This window comes from Gymnodraco acuticeps, unplaced genomic scaffold (assembly GCF_902827175.1).
Source record: "Gymnodraco acuticeps unplaced genomic scaffold, fGymAcu1.1, whole genome shotgun sequence".
NCBI classification, from domain to species: domain Eukaryota; kingdom Metazoa; phylum Chordata; class Actinopteri; order Perciformes; family Bathydraconidae; genus Gymnodraco; species Gymnodraco acuticeps.
In genome coordinates this window covers 1,260,713-1,279,789 of record NW_022990172.1, presented here as the reverse complement: position 1 = coordinate 1,279,789, position 19,077 = coordinate 1,260,713, and the positions used below count along the sequence as shown (strand labels likewise).

Sequence of the window (19,077 nt, the reverse complement as noted above, 5' to 3'; positions counted from 1 at the left end):
GTGAAGATGATAATGCAGCAGCTCAGAGTTTCATCAGTGTGGTCCAATTGCACGTATTGTTGCCTTCTGAATGACAGGCGTGAAATATACGCAGTCAATATTTCAACACTGCATGTATAAAAGACAGACGTATAGCAGTCATACTCAGCCCTTAGAAAATGGTCCTGTATGTGGACAACAGTGCCCACATACTTTAAAGCCTTAAGGTGTATTTCTGTGTCGATAACAGCTTATTCTGTCTGCAGGTTTGCTTTTTTGTATTAGCTCATTCAGACACAGCACAGAGGACCCTTGAGACTCGCCATCTCTCTCACTCTGTCAGACATACAAACACAACAGAGAGGAGAAAGAAAAACAGAGAAAATGGAGACAGAGCGACGAAAAAGAGGTTAGAGATGGAGAGTGCGAAGTGTCAAAGGGAGTCCAAGGCAGGGAGAGCACATTGTTCCTGTCCAACACATTCAGCGCTCACCTCCAGCTGACGCTCCCTGCAGCGTGGGCCTTTCACAACTTATCACACTCTTAGAAATGACTCCCCAACGCCAGGAATTGACTGCCAAATCGAATAATTACTTTGCAGACTTTGGTGGCTATTGTATTATTGGAGCCTATTCACACTCAGAGTCTCCAGTGACTGTGACCCCAAGTCAAAATTGTCAATTTAATCATAATTAATAATGGCACTGCTGCAGCGTTTCAATCCTGCGAGTCAAAGTCATTAAAATGGCTCCAAGAACTCCTGGACTTTATCGTCTGCAGGAAGTAATCAAGTTTGGATAGGCCTCAGTAATTCATTAATATAGCACCTCCAGAAAATGAAAAGGAGGGAAGGGTGACTTTGTCCACAGGAAATTTGTTTCTTCAGACATTCTAGGACAAATCCTTTTGTTTGATAATCAGGCACGGTGAAAAGGGGCAAAAACAGTTATGATGTTAATTAATTCCACATATTTATTTATAATTCCAATAGTCTATTCTTTCTTTGTGGAATTGGTTTAAATTCTGGAGATTTACTAAGGTGTTATTTTTTAATTGAATAAAGTCATGGTGGACGACAATTTAATATGCAGAAAGAAGTCCAATCATTTTACAGCAACAAAAAAAAAACCCACTTATTTTCTTTCTTCAGAAAACACCATCATGGCATTATAATTTATATATTTGTGGAAAGAAGAAAAGTATAGATTTCTGATGGTTTAAGTGTCCACAGTAAAGAAAAGAAAAAGGGAACAAAAACAAGAATAAAGTACAAGAGAAGGAAAGAGAATGACGGACACGGAGAGCTAGCCGACCGATCATTCAGCTTGGCGTTGGGTTCCACCTCAACCTGTCGGGGTTCTTCTTGCTATAATGACCGTCTCACTGCAGAGTTTCCCTTACTTCATTGTGAGTTTCTTCGTGGAGATGTGTGCTTACCTTGAAAGCTCCCGACTGACAGGTAAAGCCAGGTGAGTGCTGGGATGAAGAACAAGGCAAGAGAAGCCGCCAGGAACTTCCTGCGCCCACGACACATTCCCAGCATCCTCTAGACCAAAGCAAATGGAAAGAGAGGTGAAGTGACCTCTATGTGGGGAGCAGCTGTTGTCCAGGCTGATTCATGGCACTGGGGAAAGAAGAGAGAAGGAAAAAAACATTCATTTGACATTCTGTACAAACAGAACTACAGCTGAGCACATGACTTCTGCTGTATCCAAAAGAAAATACATCAGAACCTCTTGTGCAAACAATCACATTTAAAATGTTTTATCTATGATTATTTGTATCATTAACTATTATTCATTCTCGGTCTGAAATGGAACAAATAAAAAATAAATAATGTGTATTTAATGGAAACATTTTACAATTTACAGAATACGGAAAAGGCGTTTTCAACCATCTAATTGTTTGTATTTCACCAATTTTGAAATGGTAGGTCTGGAACACATAACGATTGGGGCACCATATTTGGTTGGGTTGCATCATAATGACAATGTACAAACACAGACCAAGCTATGTAGTTGGCATACAAACCAGTATCTTATCTCAAGTTCCAAAGAATGTCTTGACACCAGTTTGCTACTTATAATGAAAATACCCAGGGACTAGTTTGAAAAATGAGTTATGCAGGTATCACATCATTGGAGCGAGGAATTCATTAACATAATGTAATTTTACTCGCAAGGGACTAACAATGTCTTTATAAAAGCATTCCATTTTGGTTTACACGGGTCATTGTGTTTCTTTCTGTATTAACTTCACCAATTGTGGATCTGCACCTTTAAAGGTTTGGGTTGAAATTAGATAACCACTGGTACATCTAATTAGACAAGACAAATTAGGGATAGACATCGCCAAATGGTGGATCCATTCATATATAATTTAAACTAGACACTGAAACATATACAACCGCAAGCCCGAAGAAGTTCAACCCTTGTTTCGTCTTGCTGCCTCCCTGAAGGCTCCCACAGGATTGTAGCTGACATCTTCGTAGATTCATCTTCTTATTATAGACACATGCATTTCCTAACATTTGGACTACTTATGCTGTAAAATGTATTATCTCTTCGATTTGCACACGGCATCTATTGCACGTCTGTCCGTCCTGGGAGAGGGATCCCTCCTCTGTTGCTCTCCCTGAGGTTTCTCCCATTTTTTCCCTCTAAACTGTGGGTTTTTCTCCGGAAGTTTTTCCTTGTACGATGTGAGGGTCTAAGGATAGAGGGTGTCGTTTTTCTCATACTGATATTCTGAACAATCTGTGCTGTTGTATTTGCTGTAAAGTGTCTCTACTGTAGGCTATTTTTATTATATGTACAGCACTTTGGCTCGACCAAAAATAGTTTATAAATGTGCTATAAATAAAACTTGATTTGATTTGTTTAAATAGATTCACGTTGCTTGAAAAGTTACATACTAATCTGACTTTGATTACCTAGACTAATGTGTCAATCCTAGTGTGATACAGGGCAGAGAGTATAGAGGTCTCATTATATGATATTAGTCGAAATCCTCTTTCCGTTACAACCACATTTGTCCAATTACCCTGTTGACCTCAGTCGATTTCTAATCTTCACCAGAGACTGCCAAGGGATGAAACTGAATACCTCTGTGCGACACTTTGGAGGGTGGCATAAACACAAGACAGGATGCCAATTACCACCAAGTAGAATGCAGTATAATGTATTTCCAGCACTCTTCCCAGCACTCTTCCTGAATCTCTCTTACTGAATCTCCAGTGATATTGTGGCCTGGGCAATGAGAAGAGCTCAGAGTGAGACAGGGTTAAGTGAGGCTAAAGAAGATTAAACAAGTCTCTCAAGTACGACAACCACTGGTTTGATAGCCGGACTATGAATAATTTCAGAGCTCCTTAGCCTTTGACCTCCGTTTGATATGAGCTCTCCACTGGATGCTGTGATTTACATTGCAAATGCTACACTAAAGCCATTTATTAGCATGTGAGGTGTCATGCCATTGTGTACACTAAGTAGATCCAGTCATACAGGGATTAAGAGAGAGAGAAAGCATTATGTAGCAAAAAGGAGCTCAGACTGAGGAGCAGCAGCCGACTGAAGGAAACGTTTGTCATCAGCTATTAGAGTCTTTGCTAAAAATGTGGCACAGCTTCAACAGTTGTGACAGCTTTAAAACAGCAGCACCAAGACAGACAACGAGACAACTGTACAGTAGGACTATTTGCATGAATCAGAATACCTTTATTAGTCCCACAGAGGGGACATTTGCAGCGTTACAGCAGGAAAGAGCCACAGACAGCTTAGTGTTGCATATCTTACATGCGTTAAAAAAGTACTAAGTTATAATATAATAAACAATATGCTAAAAAAAAAAAAAAAAAAAAATGAAGTACATCAGGACAAATCTGAAAGCTGCTATACCTGAGACCTTGGTTTTGGTCTTTTTTGCTAAGGTAAGTTCCAAAAGAAGTTGAAGCAATGATAAGACCTGATTTAATTATCTATTTTTTAAACGCTTCCTTTGTTATCTTTATAAGCATAGGAAAACACTGGACCATCCTTTATGAAAGGGAAGGAGACTATGCTTCCACAGACAACTTGCGGGCTGCAACATTCAAAGTGACAAAGCACTTCACGGAAACAACCAAAGTAAGTGCAGTTAGATTCTCTTAGCACCCAGTTGACTTTTTCTCAGTCCTGATGTGTCTCTTTCACATCTTCCCCTAACCCCATGAAATGTTTCAATGAGGTTGAAGGAAAGTGGTTAGGAAAAGACAAAGGACTCGATATGATTTACTTTTTGCAGCCCTGGGGGATATTATAAATGAAAAAGTAAGGGTGGTCTTCACAGTCAGTCAGCCCAGAGGCCTCTTAAGGTGCGTCTGATGGCAGCTTCTAATCTTATTACCAGGTTTGACAGATTGAGAGGCCCATTTTTTGGTATTAGGTATGAGTTTAAAAAAGTAAATTCTGGTTTATTTCTGATAGAAGATAGTAGATAATTATTGTAGTGTGGGATTAGTGTTACAACTCCAGATGAGAATTAGATTTAGGACGTTATTGCACAATGTTATTATATGTTGCGGTTTATTAAATCGGCTTATGTACGCTTAGTGTTGTAGACATGCCACAAACTGTTTAATGAATGAAAGACCATTTACTTTACTTGCTTTATATAAAAGCCCCAATCCTTCCTTAAAGTCACAAACATTTACAATCTGTGACTGAATTTAGCTTCACATGACATCCAATATTTTCTAATCTTGCCCAGTACTAAAACGAATGTGATAATCGTAGCCTGGCTTCAGATGTATTGTCATTGCTAGAGATGTCAATGGTGAGACTTCCCTTGTGGACAAACAATAAGTTAATATAAAATTGAATTTTATATCCACAGCACAGCTCAATAGCAAATTGCTGTGTGTTGACACTAAAAGTGATGAGCGATGATTATTGGAGCAGCGGGTTATTGGTAGAAAAAGGCCATAGGGAAACGTGCTGAGAGAGTCTGATTGGATTTCACTGTGTTAAGGAAGCCGCTTCACTGGAGCTAGGAAATGCTCAGATGCTATATTTACAGAGGTTAGAAATATAACTGGCTCTGACAGGCGATTTTATTTCATCTGCAGACTCTTTTTTCATAAAACACTTCAAAAAGAGATTTGGACAAAGGTACCTAACATCAAGATGAATCAAATACACAGTGTTTTCGACACTTCAAAAATCCACAGTCCTTTATCTGCTACTTTTCTTTATGGAAACATATAAATACCAAGCATGCTAAATGTTCAGTATGTACAGGAAGAAATACAATTGTTTCATCAATTTATCTGCACATTGAGTTTTGGTTTTATGTGTCAAGGTTTTGCTTTACTTGTCCTTTTAGGGTTCTGTCCCTTTACCGAAAACAATATAGAACAATACAATGTCCATTCTGGGGTTTACAAGACTTGATGTAAGACAACTGTTCACAGTCCGTCAAATGAAGGTAGACTCATAACTTTGCAAGGACTTGGGTATAACGTGAACAAAGCATTAGACTGTCATTGGGGATCACTGTTCTTTTCTCATCAGCAGTCAAGTTGATTAATGTTATTCATGACCACAATTGCCAACTAACACTATATAAGTGGATATCTTAAACCAAACCACTTGTTTTCCATTAGTAGTTTCAGTTTGTTCAACCATTTTCAAGAATCGTATACGTACTCTAATAAAGATATTAACCACGACGTTCTGCCTTTTTGTAATGGGCAAAGTCTGTTCTTTGTCTTCTTTGTCATTTCTGATCTCTGCCAGTCCCTCCATACACAACTCTGATATGTCCAAACCAGATGAATACCGTTCTACCCATAATCCTCAAATCAATCAGTCCCTGGATGCTGATCTGTAAATATCATAGCATGCATACTCTTTCTATCAGACCTACTTTTGCACAAACCGCCAACGTGACCTCCATAATATCCATGGACATACACCTGAGGGTTTGAATGAACCATCTGTCAGTCTCAGTCCTAGTCCTAGTCCTAGTCCTAGTCCTCCTCCTCCTCCTCCTCCTCCTCCTCCTCCTCCTCCTCCTCCTCCTCCTCCTCCTCCTCCTCCTCCTCCTCCTCCTCCTCCTCCTCCTCCTCCTCCTCCTCCTCCTCCTCCTCCTCCTCCTCCTCCTCCTCCTCCTCCTCCTCCTCCTCCTCCTCCTCCTCCTCCTCCTCCTCCTCCTCCTCCTCCTCCTCCTCCTCCTCCTCCTCCTCCTCCTCCTCCTCCTCCTCCTCCTCCTCCTCCTCCTCCTCTAGCCTAATGCTAATGAATACGATAAAGAAGCTGAAAATTATAAAAAGCTTAAGACAATCAATGATTGTTATTGGCCTAACAAATAGCAGACATTCCGGTTCTTTCTCTAGAAGTACAATGGTGTACAACAGAGACCAATGTCTGCAATGATTGTTTGTTCAGGGTCTTGGTTGTTTGACTAGAATGACTGATCAGATTTTTTACATCCAACATAACTTGCAGTATAGTGAAAGGCCTGCAACAGAGGTCCTTAGACGGACTTGCACCATTTACATTCAAAGTTGATCTTCGGCACTGTAAACCCCTCGGCAATCAGTTCGTCCATAAACAAACTTGACAGCTACGATCTAAATGAGCAGACAGCCAATCACATAACTGGCCCTGTTTGCCTTGATTGCCAAATAAATCAGGAAAAATGTGGAACAAAAACACTTGGGATTAAGGACGTTTCGAATAAAATACTGGCTGTATAAAAGGAAATGTGCTGCTATAAAATCCAGTACTGTGTAAATGACAGAATGAATTAACATCTCAGAGTAATGAGCTAAGCTTTGAACATTTATTGGATTATTCCATTATTTTATATTCATATAAATGTCATGAATTAATGTCTTTATTCATGTATTTATTCTATTGACTCTCTTATCTATTTATAACTGAACTGTGTGATTTATTTTTTAGAATTGTATAATACTACATATTTCACAATTGGGGCACTTTCTTGATATTTTAAACCAATTTTGCCTAAACCGATAGCATCCTCCTTTAGTTTCTTTATGATCGTGGGCATATTCTTGGGCACAGAGGCTTATTTTGAACAGGGATCAGTATGTGTGACAAAACATCCACTTAGTAGTTTTTAAAAAAAATATATTTCAGCTAGGGCTGCTCGATTATGGCAAAAATCATAATCTCGATTATTTGAGTCAATAATTGATATCACGATTATTAAAAACGATTATCCATTACCTTTGAAAACATCATATTTTTGGAGGAAAAGTGAATAGTATGTTTTTAACCGTTGATTACCCTGAACTTTAAGTATAACTCAACTGAAAAACCAAAAAATAAATAAATAAAAATAAAAAAAAATTTTTTTTTAAATTTCGATTATGTTGTTTTCATAATCGTTGCAAGCCAAAATCGTAATTGCGATTAAAATACGATTAATTGAGCAGCCTTAATTTCAGCCACACCTCACAGTTGCATATGGTCAAAATCAAGTGACCTATGACAATCAGTTATAATGTGACTCAATATTAAGGTCACAAGCTGACACTCTAGCAAATTAAATTAACTAAGGAAGACCATAAGAGACAGTAGACCAGATAAAAGGGGGCCAATTTTTTAATCAGTGATAAATACACAAAGCCCACAATGGGGTGTGCATATTAAAACCATCCAGTTTGCAATGCAGAGGTATACAAATGAATGGTGGCCCTCTATTCTGTGGAGCCAAGAAAAGAGCAGAGAATCTCTCTCGACATGATAATCAAGAGTGGCCATAGGTCAAAACAATCCACATTATCCTGACAGGTGTACGGAGCGTACTGAGGACTAAATGGCTGCTGCTTTCCCCACAGAGAGAAGACAAATATATTGATTATGCTGGGGGAGTTGCCTTCCAATTCATTATGTTACCTCAGCTGTATTAGTATTCTGTTATAGTTTGGAGGGACGTGAGCACTGCCATGCGAATAAGGCTCTACAGTTTTGATGTAATTAGCGCTGAGAAGCATATAGTGTCCCGTATTACTGAAAATGCTTCCTATTAAACTGCAGTTTAGGTATAAACCTCACTTATAGCCAGTGTTGGGCAAGTTACTTCCAAAATGTAATATATTACTATAATATATTAATATATAATATAATATATTACTCTCTTTTGAAAGTAATAAATTACATTACAATATTACTGTCTCTGAAATGTAATGAGTTACACTACTTTAGTTACTTTTGAGTTACTTTCACCAAAATAACCGCAAAAGAATGGCTAGTTATTTTAAATGCTAAAATGTGGTTTAGTGCAGCTCATTATACATCCAGTGAAGGACAATGTGGTATAGCATAACAACTGTGTACGCCCTTAAGGCTACTAACAACTTGTATTACACGGCTTAGTTGAATACTCGATTCTGATTGTAACTTCTTAACATGTGACACATTGTTAATACAGTACAGACCGCTGTCAAGGACTATAATGAAGGTTGCTAAGGAGGATCAAGAAAGAGAAAGGAAAAGAGGTTCAAAGACGGCGCGCTGGACGTCAGATAAATCACTAGAAGAAGGCAGAGAGGAAGTAAACAATAACAGGACACGGAATGGGCTCTGTAGTGTGTTTAGTATATGGCCGTGTACAGGCCCGGTTCCAGAACAAAATGACTCAGGGTGCCTCTGAGATTACAGGGGGCATCTGAGATTACAGGGGGCGCAGCAGTAGTAGGTTTACATGAGCAATAGTGGCCGGCAACAGCAATGAAAAATAGCATTGATGGTCCCAATGAACAGATTATGGCATTTGTTATGCTTTGAAACCAAGCAAGTGAGAACATTTCAAGTGAGTTAAAAGTGCAATCCTGAAATATTTCATATAGTCCAAAGTGGACTATGGCAGATAAAAGCACAAAAGCTTCAAAGCTGTACTGATAAAACAAATGAGAACATATTGTAAATCAAGGCACATATTATTTCAATCAGCTCATGGTTTGAAATGGCAAACATTGAAAAGCAAAAGTATTATTAAAACCATGTACTAAATCATCACTTTGGTCCCATCATATATTCTGGGAAGAGAATATTTACTGTGCTTGAAAACTGGTATCACATCGTCATGTGAGGTTGACTTTGTGACCTGGAGAACATTTCAGCTGCAACATTAGCTTGTTGATAAGCTTGGGATATGAGATATTTTTGTAGCCATTCGTGGTGAAGGCATCTGTGCTATTGTATGCATTATGTTTGACCCGACATTTCTACAGGCTTGGCAGAATATGGCACTATTTTCACATGAATATTCTAGCCCTTGTCTATTTTTATACCACGAGCTGCAAAATGACCGCCTTACCCCACTGTACAGGCGAGTACTTGTTTAGATATACCTGGGGAGGCTCTGTTTTGCCGTGGTATCCTGGCACCTGCGGGCCGCAGAGGGGCTGCGTAGTTTGGGGAGACGAAGACTGCTGCTCCGGGGGCGAGGGCGGAGAGTCAGGCGGGAGTAAGCTAGTGTCCACAACGGAGGGTAACATGATGTCCCCATCTGACCCGTTGCTACGGTCTGCAGTAGATGCAGTGTTGCTGGCGTTTAGTGATGGTAACCATTTTCGTATAAATGATTATCCACAGATGTGTGTCACTGCTGTGGAAGCACTTTGGAAATGATGCACGCGCAGCGGAGCAGGTCACGCGCACCTGACACAATCTGTTGTTTGTATTTTTCGCTCCGTTCTCTTTTTTGAATAGAGGGTGCATAACATTCAACTGCCCCGAAGATCCCGACGCGAAGCCTGAAGAGTAAACACACCAGGTGTACTAATCTACCCGCACAATTTGTCTGGTGTCGGAATGTCTCTATGTTAGTAGTAGTACATTCTTAAAAAACAAAAAACACAATTTAATTTCGGGTTGAAATGTGTTGTAACTGCGTTACTGGGCATTGTAACGGGTAATATATTACCCACATTTCATAAGTAATGCGTTACATTACTTCGTTACAGCAAAAAGTAATATATTACTGTAACTCCGTTACTTTTGTAACGCGTTACACCCAACACTGCTTATAGCTGTGGCAAGCAGTTTGGTTATCACTGAGCGATCTTCAGGCTACACTTGGCATTTTAGGTCCAATTCATATAAAGCAGCACTATACATTCATACAGCAGCTCCAAGATAACCTGATGTTGGGCTGATAGGGACATAGACCTTTAGATGCCCGTCTGAAGCAATTATTCATGGGTACCTCGGAGCTGGGAGCTAGACAGCCCCAAAGCACACGTCCTATACTGAAATCTTCAAGGTGATATTTTCCTCACTCAGGCTGCAAGTTATTTGTTGTTGTCAAAGGACAAATAGTGCCGTGTTGGTACAGGGAAAGTAACAACTCTAACAGTTTATAGCAGATTGTTTATTCGAATGCCTACTTCTTGCAAAATTCTGATTTAAAAAAGTAACCTGATGGCAGAATCACTACATGTTTAATATGCAATAGTTTAATCTTTCCACATAGCATCCCCATCGCAACTTTATGAGAGCAATAGTGTTTCTTTTTAAAAGGTCACCTATTATGCAAAATCCACTTTTTCCTGTTCTATTACACATCAACACGTGTTCCCTTTGTGTAAAGAGACTCTGAAAGTTTCAGGAAAAAATATTTGCTCACTTTTTGTCCCGATCCCATTTATATAAAAACCTGGCTGAAAATGAGCTGATCAGATTTTGGCCACTTTAGGATGACAATTTGTTGGCTTGTGTAACCATTAGCCAATCACCAAACAAGGTAACCCCCCCCACCGTATCACCTGAATCTCCTCCTAGAGCACCATGGTGTTCTTTGTAACCAAATCTCTCTCAGAGGGGCGTGGGGAGGGGCTCCTTATTTTCATCTAAAGTAACAGACAGAGAATCAGCACTTTTGAAGCAGGGCTGAAACAGAGGGGATTATGGGAAGCTGCAATGATCTGTTTGGTATTTCGAGCCAAACACTTCAGAGACATGTTTTGTATATATCTGAGACCTAAACAAAAACAGTGTAATAGGGGACCTTTAAGTTGTTTACAAAAGAGCACATGCGCTTCTATTGGGAAATGTCTAAAATGTTTTTGAAAAGAGCTTGTGATGTCACTGAAGAAAATGGAGGAAATGTCTTTCAGACCGAAACTATTTTGTCAAAGACAGAAAAGGATATTTGTTTGAGCAGATCAGCCAGGCAGAAGCTAAATGTTGCTGCCGGTGAGTGCTGTTCTTATATCGCCGTCAAAGAACGTCATCATTGACCTGCGGATGTCAGATTTGGTACAAGCTCATCCTTATGAAGTTTGAGAGCAAGAATCTAACAGTTGGTGTTGTCGGTGTGTTTTTGATTAAACGGCAGCACATTATTGCCAGAATATGACGCTTTGTGGACACATTAAATATCATGTAGGACAGATGCTCTTTGCATTAGTACGTTTTCCTAGGTTGTACATTCAATAACAATAATAAAATCAACGCTGAGTCATGGTTTGTATGTGAAAGTGTTTTCCTACTCTCTCATAAACCCACCAAGCGCATACCATGGGGAGAAAAGTAGGGCACTGGACTAAAAACAGAAATGGTGCCATCAGTGTTTTCCCCATAAAAGCTGACACTCAACACAGGATTCAGCTTTCAGCATAAAGGTCCAGAGATTGAAAATGGGTTGTCCGAATTACTTTCCGAACAACATGCTCGCAAAGAAAAAAACACAGCCTGTGTAACTACTGAACTTTAAGACAGGATTATTGTCTCAGTTCAAATCGGACACCGAGCATAAGTATCTGAGACAAACCATGTTTTTGGAGGGTTCAGTATTGGCTTCAACCTGATCCATCCTCTCGTTAGTGTGCCGCTTAGTTTCATAACTTTATTCTACTAAATAATTACAGAATGTGACTGAGATCATGTATTATTGGGAACAAGTAGCTTGCAAAAAAATCCAAACAAATAGTTCATACCCCCCTTCGGTTAATCCAACATTAATGATAATGACCCTCTTGGTGTCATTTCCTTCTTTTCATGTTGTTCATTATTTGCACATGGATGGATGGACAGTATAATATAATGCAATCCAATTACTGTCCAACAACATAATGTACTACAGCATGAAAAATACCAGCGCTGAATCATCACATCTGAGAGTCTCAACAATAAATAGAATATCATGAGCTTTGCAAGATTTATCGCAGCGGTGCTGTTCACGATACCTAGCCATGCATTTAGTTTTAATATCTCTAGCTCCTGCCATCGGCCCAACACAACAGAGGTGAAAGTATGTGGTGTTCACAGCTTGACAGGACGTTTGAACAATTTATGTTATTTATATTGTTCATACAAAGCTTTCTTCTTCTTATACTGGATATAAATAAACAATCCTGAAACAGACAGCAGGCTACCAGAGCTGCAGACTTGAAACATGCAGTTTCTCTAGATTTACCCTTTCGGTAACATCTTATTAATGCGAAGCCACATACAGGTTATTCAGTTTGTTTGAAATGAATACATGTGTGTGAGTTTGTTTTTCATGAAAGTCTATTTGTATCGTCTACAGTTTTATATTTTGTCCAAGGAAGCAGCAACGGTTCCATCATTTTAATGACTGACAGAGTTCCACGCTGTAATGCATTCAGACAAGTCACTAAAATGCATTGTGGCCGTTTGGTTTGTACCAACATGGTGTGCTTAGATGTTAGTAAATGTCATTATGATTTGTTTGCTGGGAAAACGTCCAAACCAGGGTTTAAGGGTGTTTCTAATTCAATGTACGGTTACCTTTGGGAGTGGAAATAACGTAACCAAGACAACACAAAACAATGTAAAAAACAGAGGACATGGTGTTTGACCCAAAATCTCTTGGTGATCTCTATCCGGGGTTTTAATTATGAACATACAATAGAGCAGGTGGATCAAACTTCTACCTGAGCATCCACATGGAAAACAAACTGGTGTTGAAAGCCAATGAGGAAGATGTCTACTCCAGGGGCTCCTTACTTATTCATGCATACCTCCCGAATTATGGTCTGGCCATCTCACGATAAACATGGTGACCTGAAGGTAGGTTCAAAGGATCACCAAACGTATAGACAGCTATGAAGATCATAGGAGTCAATCAGCAACCCAAACTTCAGCTTACTTTTGAGAAATCACCTAAATAAAAAAGATCTCAGATCCATCTCATGTTTTCCAGCCTGAGTTTAAGCCACTGCCCTCAAGAGGCAGCACTGTTTCAACAGTCATTCGTCAATCTGGCCATTAAAGCCCGTAAAGTGGACATATTGTGCTCATTTTGGGGTTCATATTTGTATTTTGTGCCGTGGGAAAGAAACTCCCACTGGAGGGAACTTTGGGATTTATCCTTTGCAGACCATTTACATGCACACAAAATTAAATATAGCTCCAAAAGGGCCCCTTTAACACCACCTAGGATAACATATGTGGATGCTGTATTTGTCCTTGTCATTGTTAATCACTGTATGTTAAACTAGATGCAGCACACAGAGAAATTAAAACGCAGCACACGGGCAACTGAGAATGAAATGTTTAGACATTAAGAATGAATCAAATGTAATCAATGGGAAATAATGAATAACAAATTACATCTATAATGAGTCAGTGAGCTGCTGCATTATTCTTTGTTTACTGAATAAATCAACGGTTTTGATGAAGAAATATTAAGGTTTAGGAACATTTCAGTGGCAGACTTTAAGCTAATCTCTGCATTAGTACTCTGAAGCTATCAGGAACAATTTGTTTTGGAGAAGAAAATAAAAATTACAATGTTCCAGCACTCATTGCAGAGAGTAGCAGAATCCAAGTGTTGTGAGATACGGTGTGAGAGTAGGAGATAATGAACCTTCAGAAAGTGGTCATGTTTCCTGGATTTTATGTTGGTCTAAGATATAATTAAATAGTCTGTATGTCTTAGAGTGCCACATCAAATTGATGTGAAAAAATCCAATTATTAATTCTAACGCTTCATCCTGTAGTCTGTCACCCGTGAGAGCGTAACCGGTTACATATGCATGTATTACGATCAAGAGGAAATATTTTTCAGTTTGCCAAGTCTACAGAAAAGAGTGCATTCAAGCTGAAACTAACAATACTAGGATTGGTTAAATTAAGATTCTACATTTCACTATGTGTACGATTAAATGTTAACTTTATTCAAATCCACCGGTTTCCATTTTTTTGATCGTCTTGAAGGACACATTTATCTTAAAAAGAGTATTTTACTCAAATGTGATTTTCACATTAGCAATGTACATAATGCTTCGTGAAGGTTTGGCAGCATGTTTGCATGACATGTATAATGGAAGATTCATAACCAATGCTAATCCTGAATGCTAATGCAGGATATGCCTTTAAAGAGTGACGTCCACATTACATTGTTACCTCCACCAGAGGGGATATGGCTCAGTTTAAGGGGTTTGTTTGTCAAGATCAGAGGAACAACTACACACAAAATGCTTTGCGCAAATAAAATGAAGAAATGACAACCGTAAAAACTGAAACTAACCAATAACAGACACTAAAAAACCACAATAAATTAAAAAACACTCAGCATGAGTCCAGAGTAGACCAGGCCAATTTTAATAAGTGGGTCTTAAGTCGCTTTTCTAAAAGGGACCGCACATTGAGTGAAGAGCTTGCCACAGTGTCTGAGCCACCACTTCAAACTAAAAAACATTTTGATTATGATTACTACTCAGTCAACCTGCTGGGAGGGAATTATGACCTGTTAAACTTCCTTACAATATAAAAAGGACTGGCAATTTGGGGTTAAGTATCTTGCCCAAGGACACTTGGACATGGACTTCAGGGACTGGGGATCGAACCAATGATCCTGTGATTGCTAGACACCTATGTATCCCCTACGGATCAAATACATGCAGCAGTTTGAAGGAAATGATTTAACAATATGTAAATAAGTATGAGTGAGGAAACAATGCCCCATTTGAAGAAAAAAAACACAAGCGATAATAAAGGGTTATGTTTGGTTGTTTTTAAGGCTGATGTTGAATTTTGTCACTTTTCAGAATGTCTCATTCATGTATTTGTCACATTTCGAGAAGATACTGTACTTTTTCAGCAACAGTGGGTAGTGACAGCTGGCCTACACAGTACACTGCAAAGGCTCAGGAAAGAAATTGCTCTTAAATCTAAATCTGCATTAGTGTAGCAGAGAGTGAACAGACAAATGCTGGCGGTAAGCAGCCATGTAACCAGCCACTGAATTACTCCCACATGACCGCCCACTGAGGATGGAGAGAAAAGGGCCAGTCCATTCAGTGTGAATGTCAGAGGTTATTTCAGCAGCATCTCTTCAGGGCAGTGAACAGTCACCCCACCGCCTCGCTACATCTGGGAAACAACGCACAACAATCGTCACAGTAACTGACTTCCTCCTGCCTAACATCCACTCTCTACAACATCATACAAACACACACACCTAGACTAAATGTTGCTTCACTAGAAATCAGCAGATACACTAGTATGCTGGTGAGAGGCTGCGGGCCAATCACAATCCAATGAAAATCAAGCAAAATAAATATATTTTAGATAATGTTGTTAAATACAGATGTAATTATGCTGGAGATAATATCGCAAATAGCCAGACCTTCTAAGAATATCTTAAATGGAGAAAAAGTATGAATAGCTCAACAGTGCCTACACTCTCTCAAATGTTCATTCAACTTCACTACTCGTATGGTAGTAGTTTCGTAGTCTGAGCTCATCTCCAGCGGAGGGGCATTCACTTGCCGAACATCTCCAGTGATTACATCGTGATGAGTGCATCACCTGAAATGTGGCTGTTTAATGCCGCCGGGCCGGAATGGGGAAATCAATGAAGCAGTGGACAGAACAGGCTTGTTTGCTGTTCCACCATACAATCCCCGGAGAGTCGGCATCCACACTCATTAATGAAGACAAACAGACATGACACATGATACACTATGAACAGGACGGATGGAGATACCCACCGTCTCTGAATGTCTTAAGGTTATTGACTTATGGTGTCTATACTGTATATCGTATTGCTTAATTCTCTGGGTTGCTTACTATAAAAGGTGACCATAAGGAATACAATATATTTTAAAAAAGTATAACAGGCCCTATTAGGCTTTTTGGGTTCTCCCTTTCCTGTAGTGTTATATATGTTTTAGTGCATGTCAATGGTCTGCAAAGGCTACAAATCCCCAAATTCACACCACATTCAAGAGCAGTTTATCTTCCATTTTCTCAATTGGACTGCTTTGTTTACTTCCATAACATAGTGACATCACTGTGTAACACTCAAGCTTCTATTGGCTAGTGCTCCAACAAGTGATGATGATTACCAAGTTAGGAAAATTACATTTAAAAAGTACAGTATTTTTCAAGCAAAAACATTTACTGGTCCCATCTGGTCAGTTTTATATGGACTGAATATTTTGGGATTTTTAAATGTCAGAAAATTAAATCTCCAGACACAGCCTTACTCTTGAAAATTGTGATTGTATTTTCAGACATTTTAGACCAAATGATCAATCAGTTAATTGACAAAATATCACCAATAATGGCAATCAGTTGTAGCTCTGGGGCCTTAAAGTTAGTCGATGTCATTATTATGACATCTAGAGGCGAAAGGCTTGATTGATAAATGATCAGTACTGAAATCATCATGAGATGCTGCCCTGATGAATGCTGGACTAACTTTCTTCCTCAGTCAGGAGCATCAGTTGTACGCAGCCATTGTAACTTGGTTTAACCCAATCATTGCCCAGTGAAAACCATAAGTCTCAAATGTATGGTTTGAAAAAAGATCGTCCTCACTGTGTTTAATAGAGTGTTGAAACTCATTGGACTCTATGAAAAATGCTATGCCAACCAAACTGAAAACAAGTCTTAGTACTTTTGTAGCTGAAGGCTTTTATTGGAGAGCGATACAAAAGCGAAATTGTCAATTAAATAGAAAAACAATACAAATCTGTAGAAATGTAAATTGAATCCAGCACCAAAAATTTGTAATTTATTTGTTTAAAAGAACAACTTTTTTTTCAATGTCCTAAAAAGATAACTTTAATGTATAGTAAACATTTGTATTTCCTTCATAGGTGAATAAGAACTGGATACATTTTGACACTACTTACGTTATATTACATATCACCAAAACCATTTTAAACACTTTGTGCAATTCTTCATTAATATATTATTAAACGAAAACACTAATGTATATATTTAAATACACATCTTACATATTGTGATACAATGTGCACATTTGTACTCTAACCCCTTATGTTATAAACATAAGTATCCTATGTTAATTAATATTATTTTAAAGGGGATTCCTTTTGTTTCTTATGGACTTTAACTTCTTATGTTTGTGAACATATTTTGTATTTGATCTTTTAATTGTAGATTATTTTCCATCTGAAATGGAGCAACTGGCACACAACTACATCCCCCCCAGGATAAATAAAGTACTCTGGTCCTTTCTTTTCAACCACTTGTTTTGAAGTGAGTAGTGGAAAAGTAAATGAGAAATGTGTTAAATCCACAAAGCTCAGCAGGGTTTGCATTAGGCTACCATCTCTTCTCTCTGCTTTTACACTGTGTCTCTGTGCAACTGTTGCTGTTCCACTCTCCACTGTGACCAATGTCTGCTGATGCACCCGAACAGAAAGCACAAAGACTGGAAAGAGGCACAAATTAGCATACTTATAAAACACAACAATGTTTCCCTTTACTTCCAGATTTCCCAAAGAGTATGAGACATATGGAAGAGGAAGGCTGACTGAAGCATGGTGCTGCTAATCCTACCCCCTCCTGTATTTAGTGTAATAAAAAAGGAGCAGTTTTCTGCAGGTTTTGCATGGTACAGATCCTAAATCAGCTGCGTGGCTGGCTGTATGAACAAAACATGGACTATACATATACATAGAGGCCTTAATGGACATTTGATCACAAGGACTTTTTAAGGTTATGATCACAAGTGACACACAAGTCGTGGAAAAATATCGCAGCTAGAATGAAGCTGGTAGTGAGGTAAGGTCAGAAAAACTGCGGAATCCACTCACCTGATGCAGATACTTTTAGATGTCCTTAATCAAATAAATCCCCAGGAATACATCGCTTCTTCAAAACGAGAGTGCAGGTGACAGTTCTTGCGCAAAATAAGACAATGTTCCGCCGCTGAGTTGTTCTTGTAGTTGGGTCTGTAGCGGGATGTTTACCGGGCAGCAGCCTCAGCTGTTAGCCATGGCTACCGGCAGCAACAGCTGAGCCCTTCGCCTTCCTCACACTCAAATCTCACACAGGTTTTGTGGTGTCTGTTGTGTCTCCTTTCAATATCATTACCAGGGTCTGGATGACTGTGAGCAGCAGGCAGCGACACACAGGCGGCGGGGAGCAGCGGACCCGCGGCGGCCTCCGTAGCTGAAGCCCGGGGACTCGGTCGGAGCTCCGCCGGTCAGTTAAAACCACTTCCTACTGTCCGGTGGAGCAGAGATATATCCCTTCCACGGGGGTAAGTCCGGTATCACCCAGGTCCTGCTTGTGTGTCTGAGTTTTCGGCCTCAACACAGCAGCTCTTTCTTCCTGACAAGCTTCCAGCGTCCAATCACAGCTCGGCATCCAGAGAGGGGACGCCGGGGAAGAAGGAGTGGATCAGGACGGACTGGAGTCTGGACCGGACCGGCTGTGGTTAGGCGCTCAGGAGGGTCACACGCATTTTAGTTCAGGGGCCACAGCCAAATTCGATCACAAATGGGCCGGATCAGTAAAATCATAGCATAATGACCTATGATAACTACCTTTGTTTTAGTGCAAACAAGGTACATTCTGAAAATGTTCACGTTTAATGAACTATCTACAAAACATTAGGAACACACATTTACATTTGAAATTTATATTTTATTTAATTCCATTCCCTAAACTCAATGTAAGGCAAGGCAAGGCCAGGCAACGCAAGGCAAGTTTATTTATATAGCACCTTTCAACACAAGGCAATTCAAGGTGCTTTACAAAAATGAAAGACATTCAGACAAAGGCATTTAAAAACAGTCATTAAAAAGAATAGATAATAAAAGAAACATTAAAAGAAAAAATACATGAATAAAAAGCACAT

The 19,077-nt window shown here is 39.3% G+C and overlaps 1 protein-coding gene across 3 annotated transcripts in view; it reads right to left on the bottom strand.

Annotated features, from left to right (window-relative positions):
* large1 (LARGE xylosyl- and glucuronyltransferase 1) overlaps positions 1-18,555 on the bottom strand; it is a 76,861-nt gene extending 58,306 nt beyond the window's left edge. For 2 of the 3 annotated variants that reach the window (XM_034217665.1, XM_034217666.1), the window contains exons 1-2: positions 18,029-18,555; positions 1,417-1,603 (exon numbers count right to left, since the gene is read on the bottom strand). In XM_034217665.1, the coding sequence (XP_034073556.1) occupies positions 1,417-1,522 (106 nt within the window). In that variant the 5' untranslated portion in view covers positions 1,523-1,603; positions 18,029-18,555. Of the gene's footprint in view, positions 1-1,416; positions 1,604-18,028 lie in introns of those variants that run through there. The other variant, XM_034217667.1, reaches the window with a different exon arrangement.
* Positions 18,556-19,077: the final 522 nt, after the last annotated feature.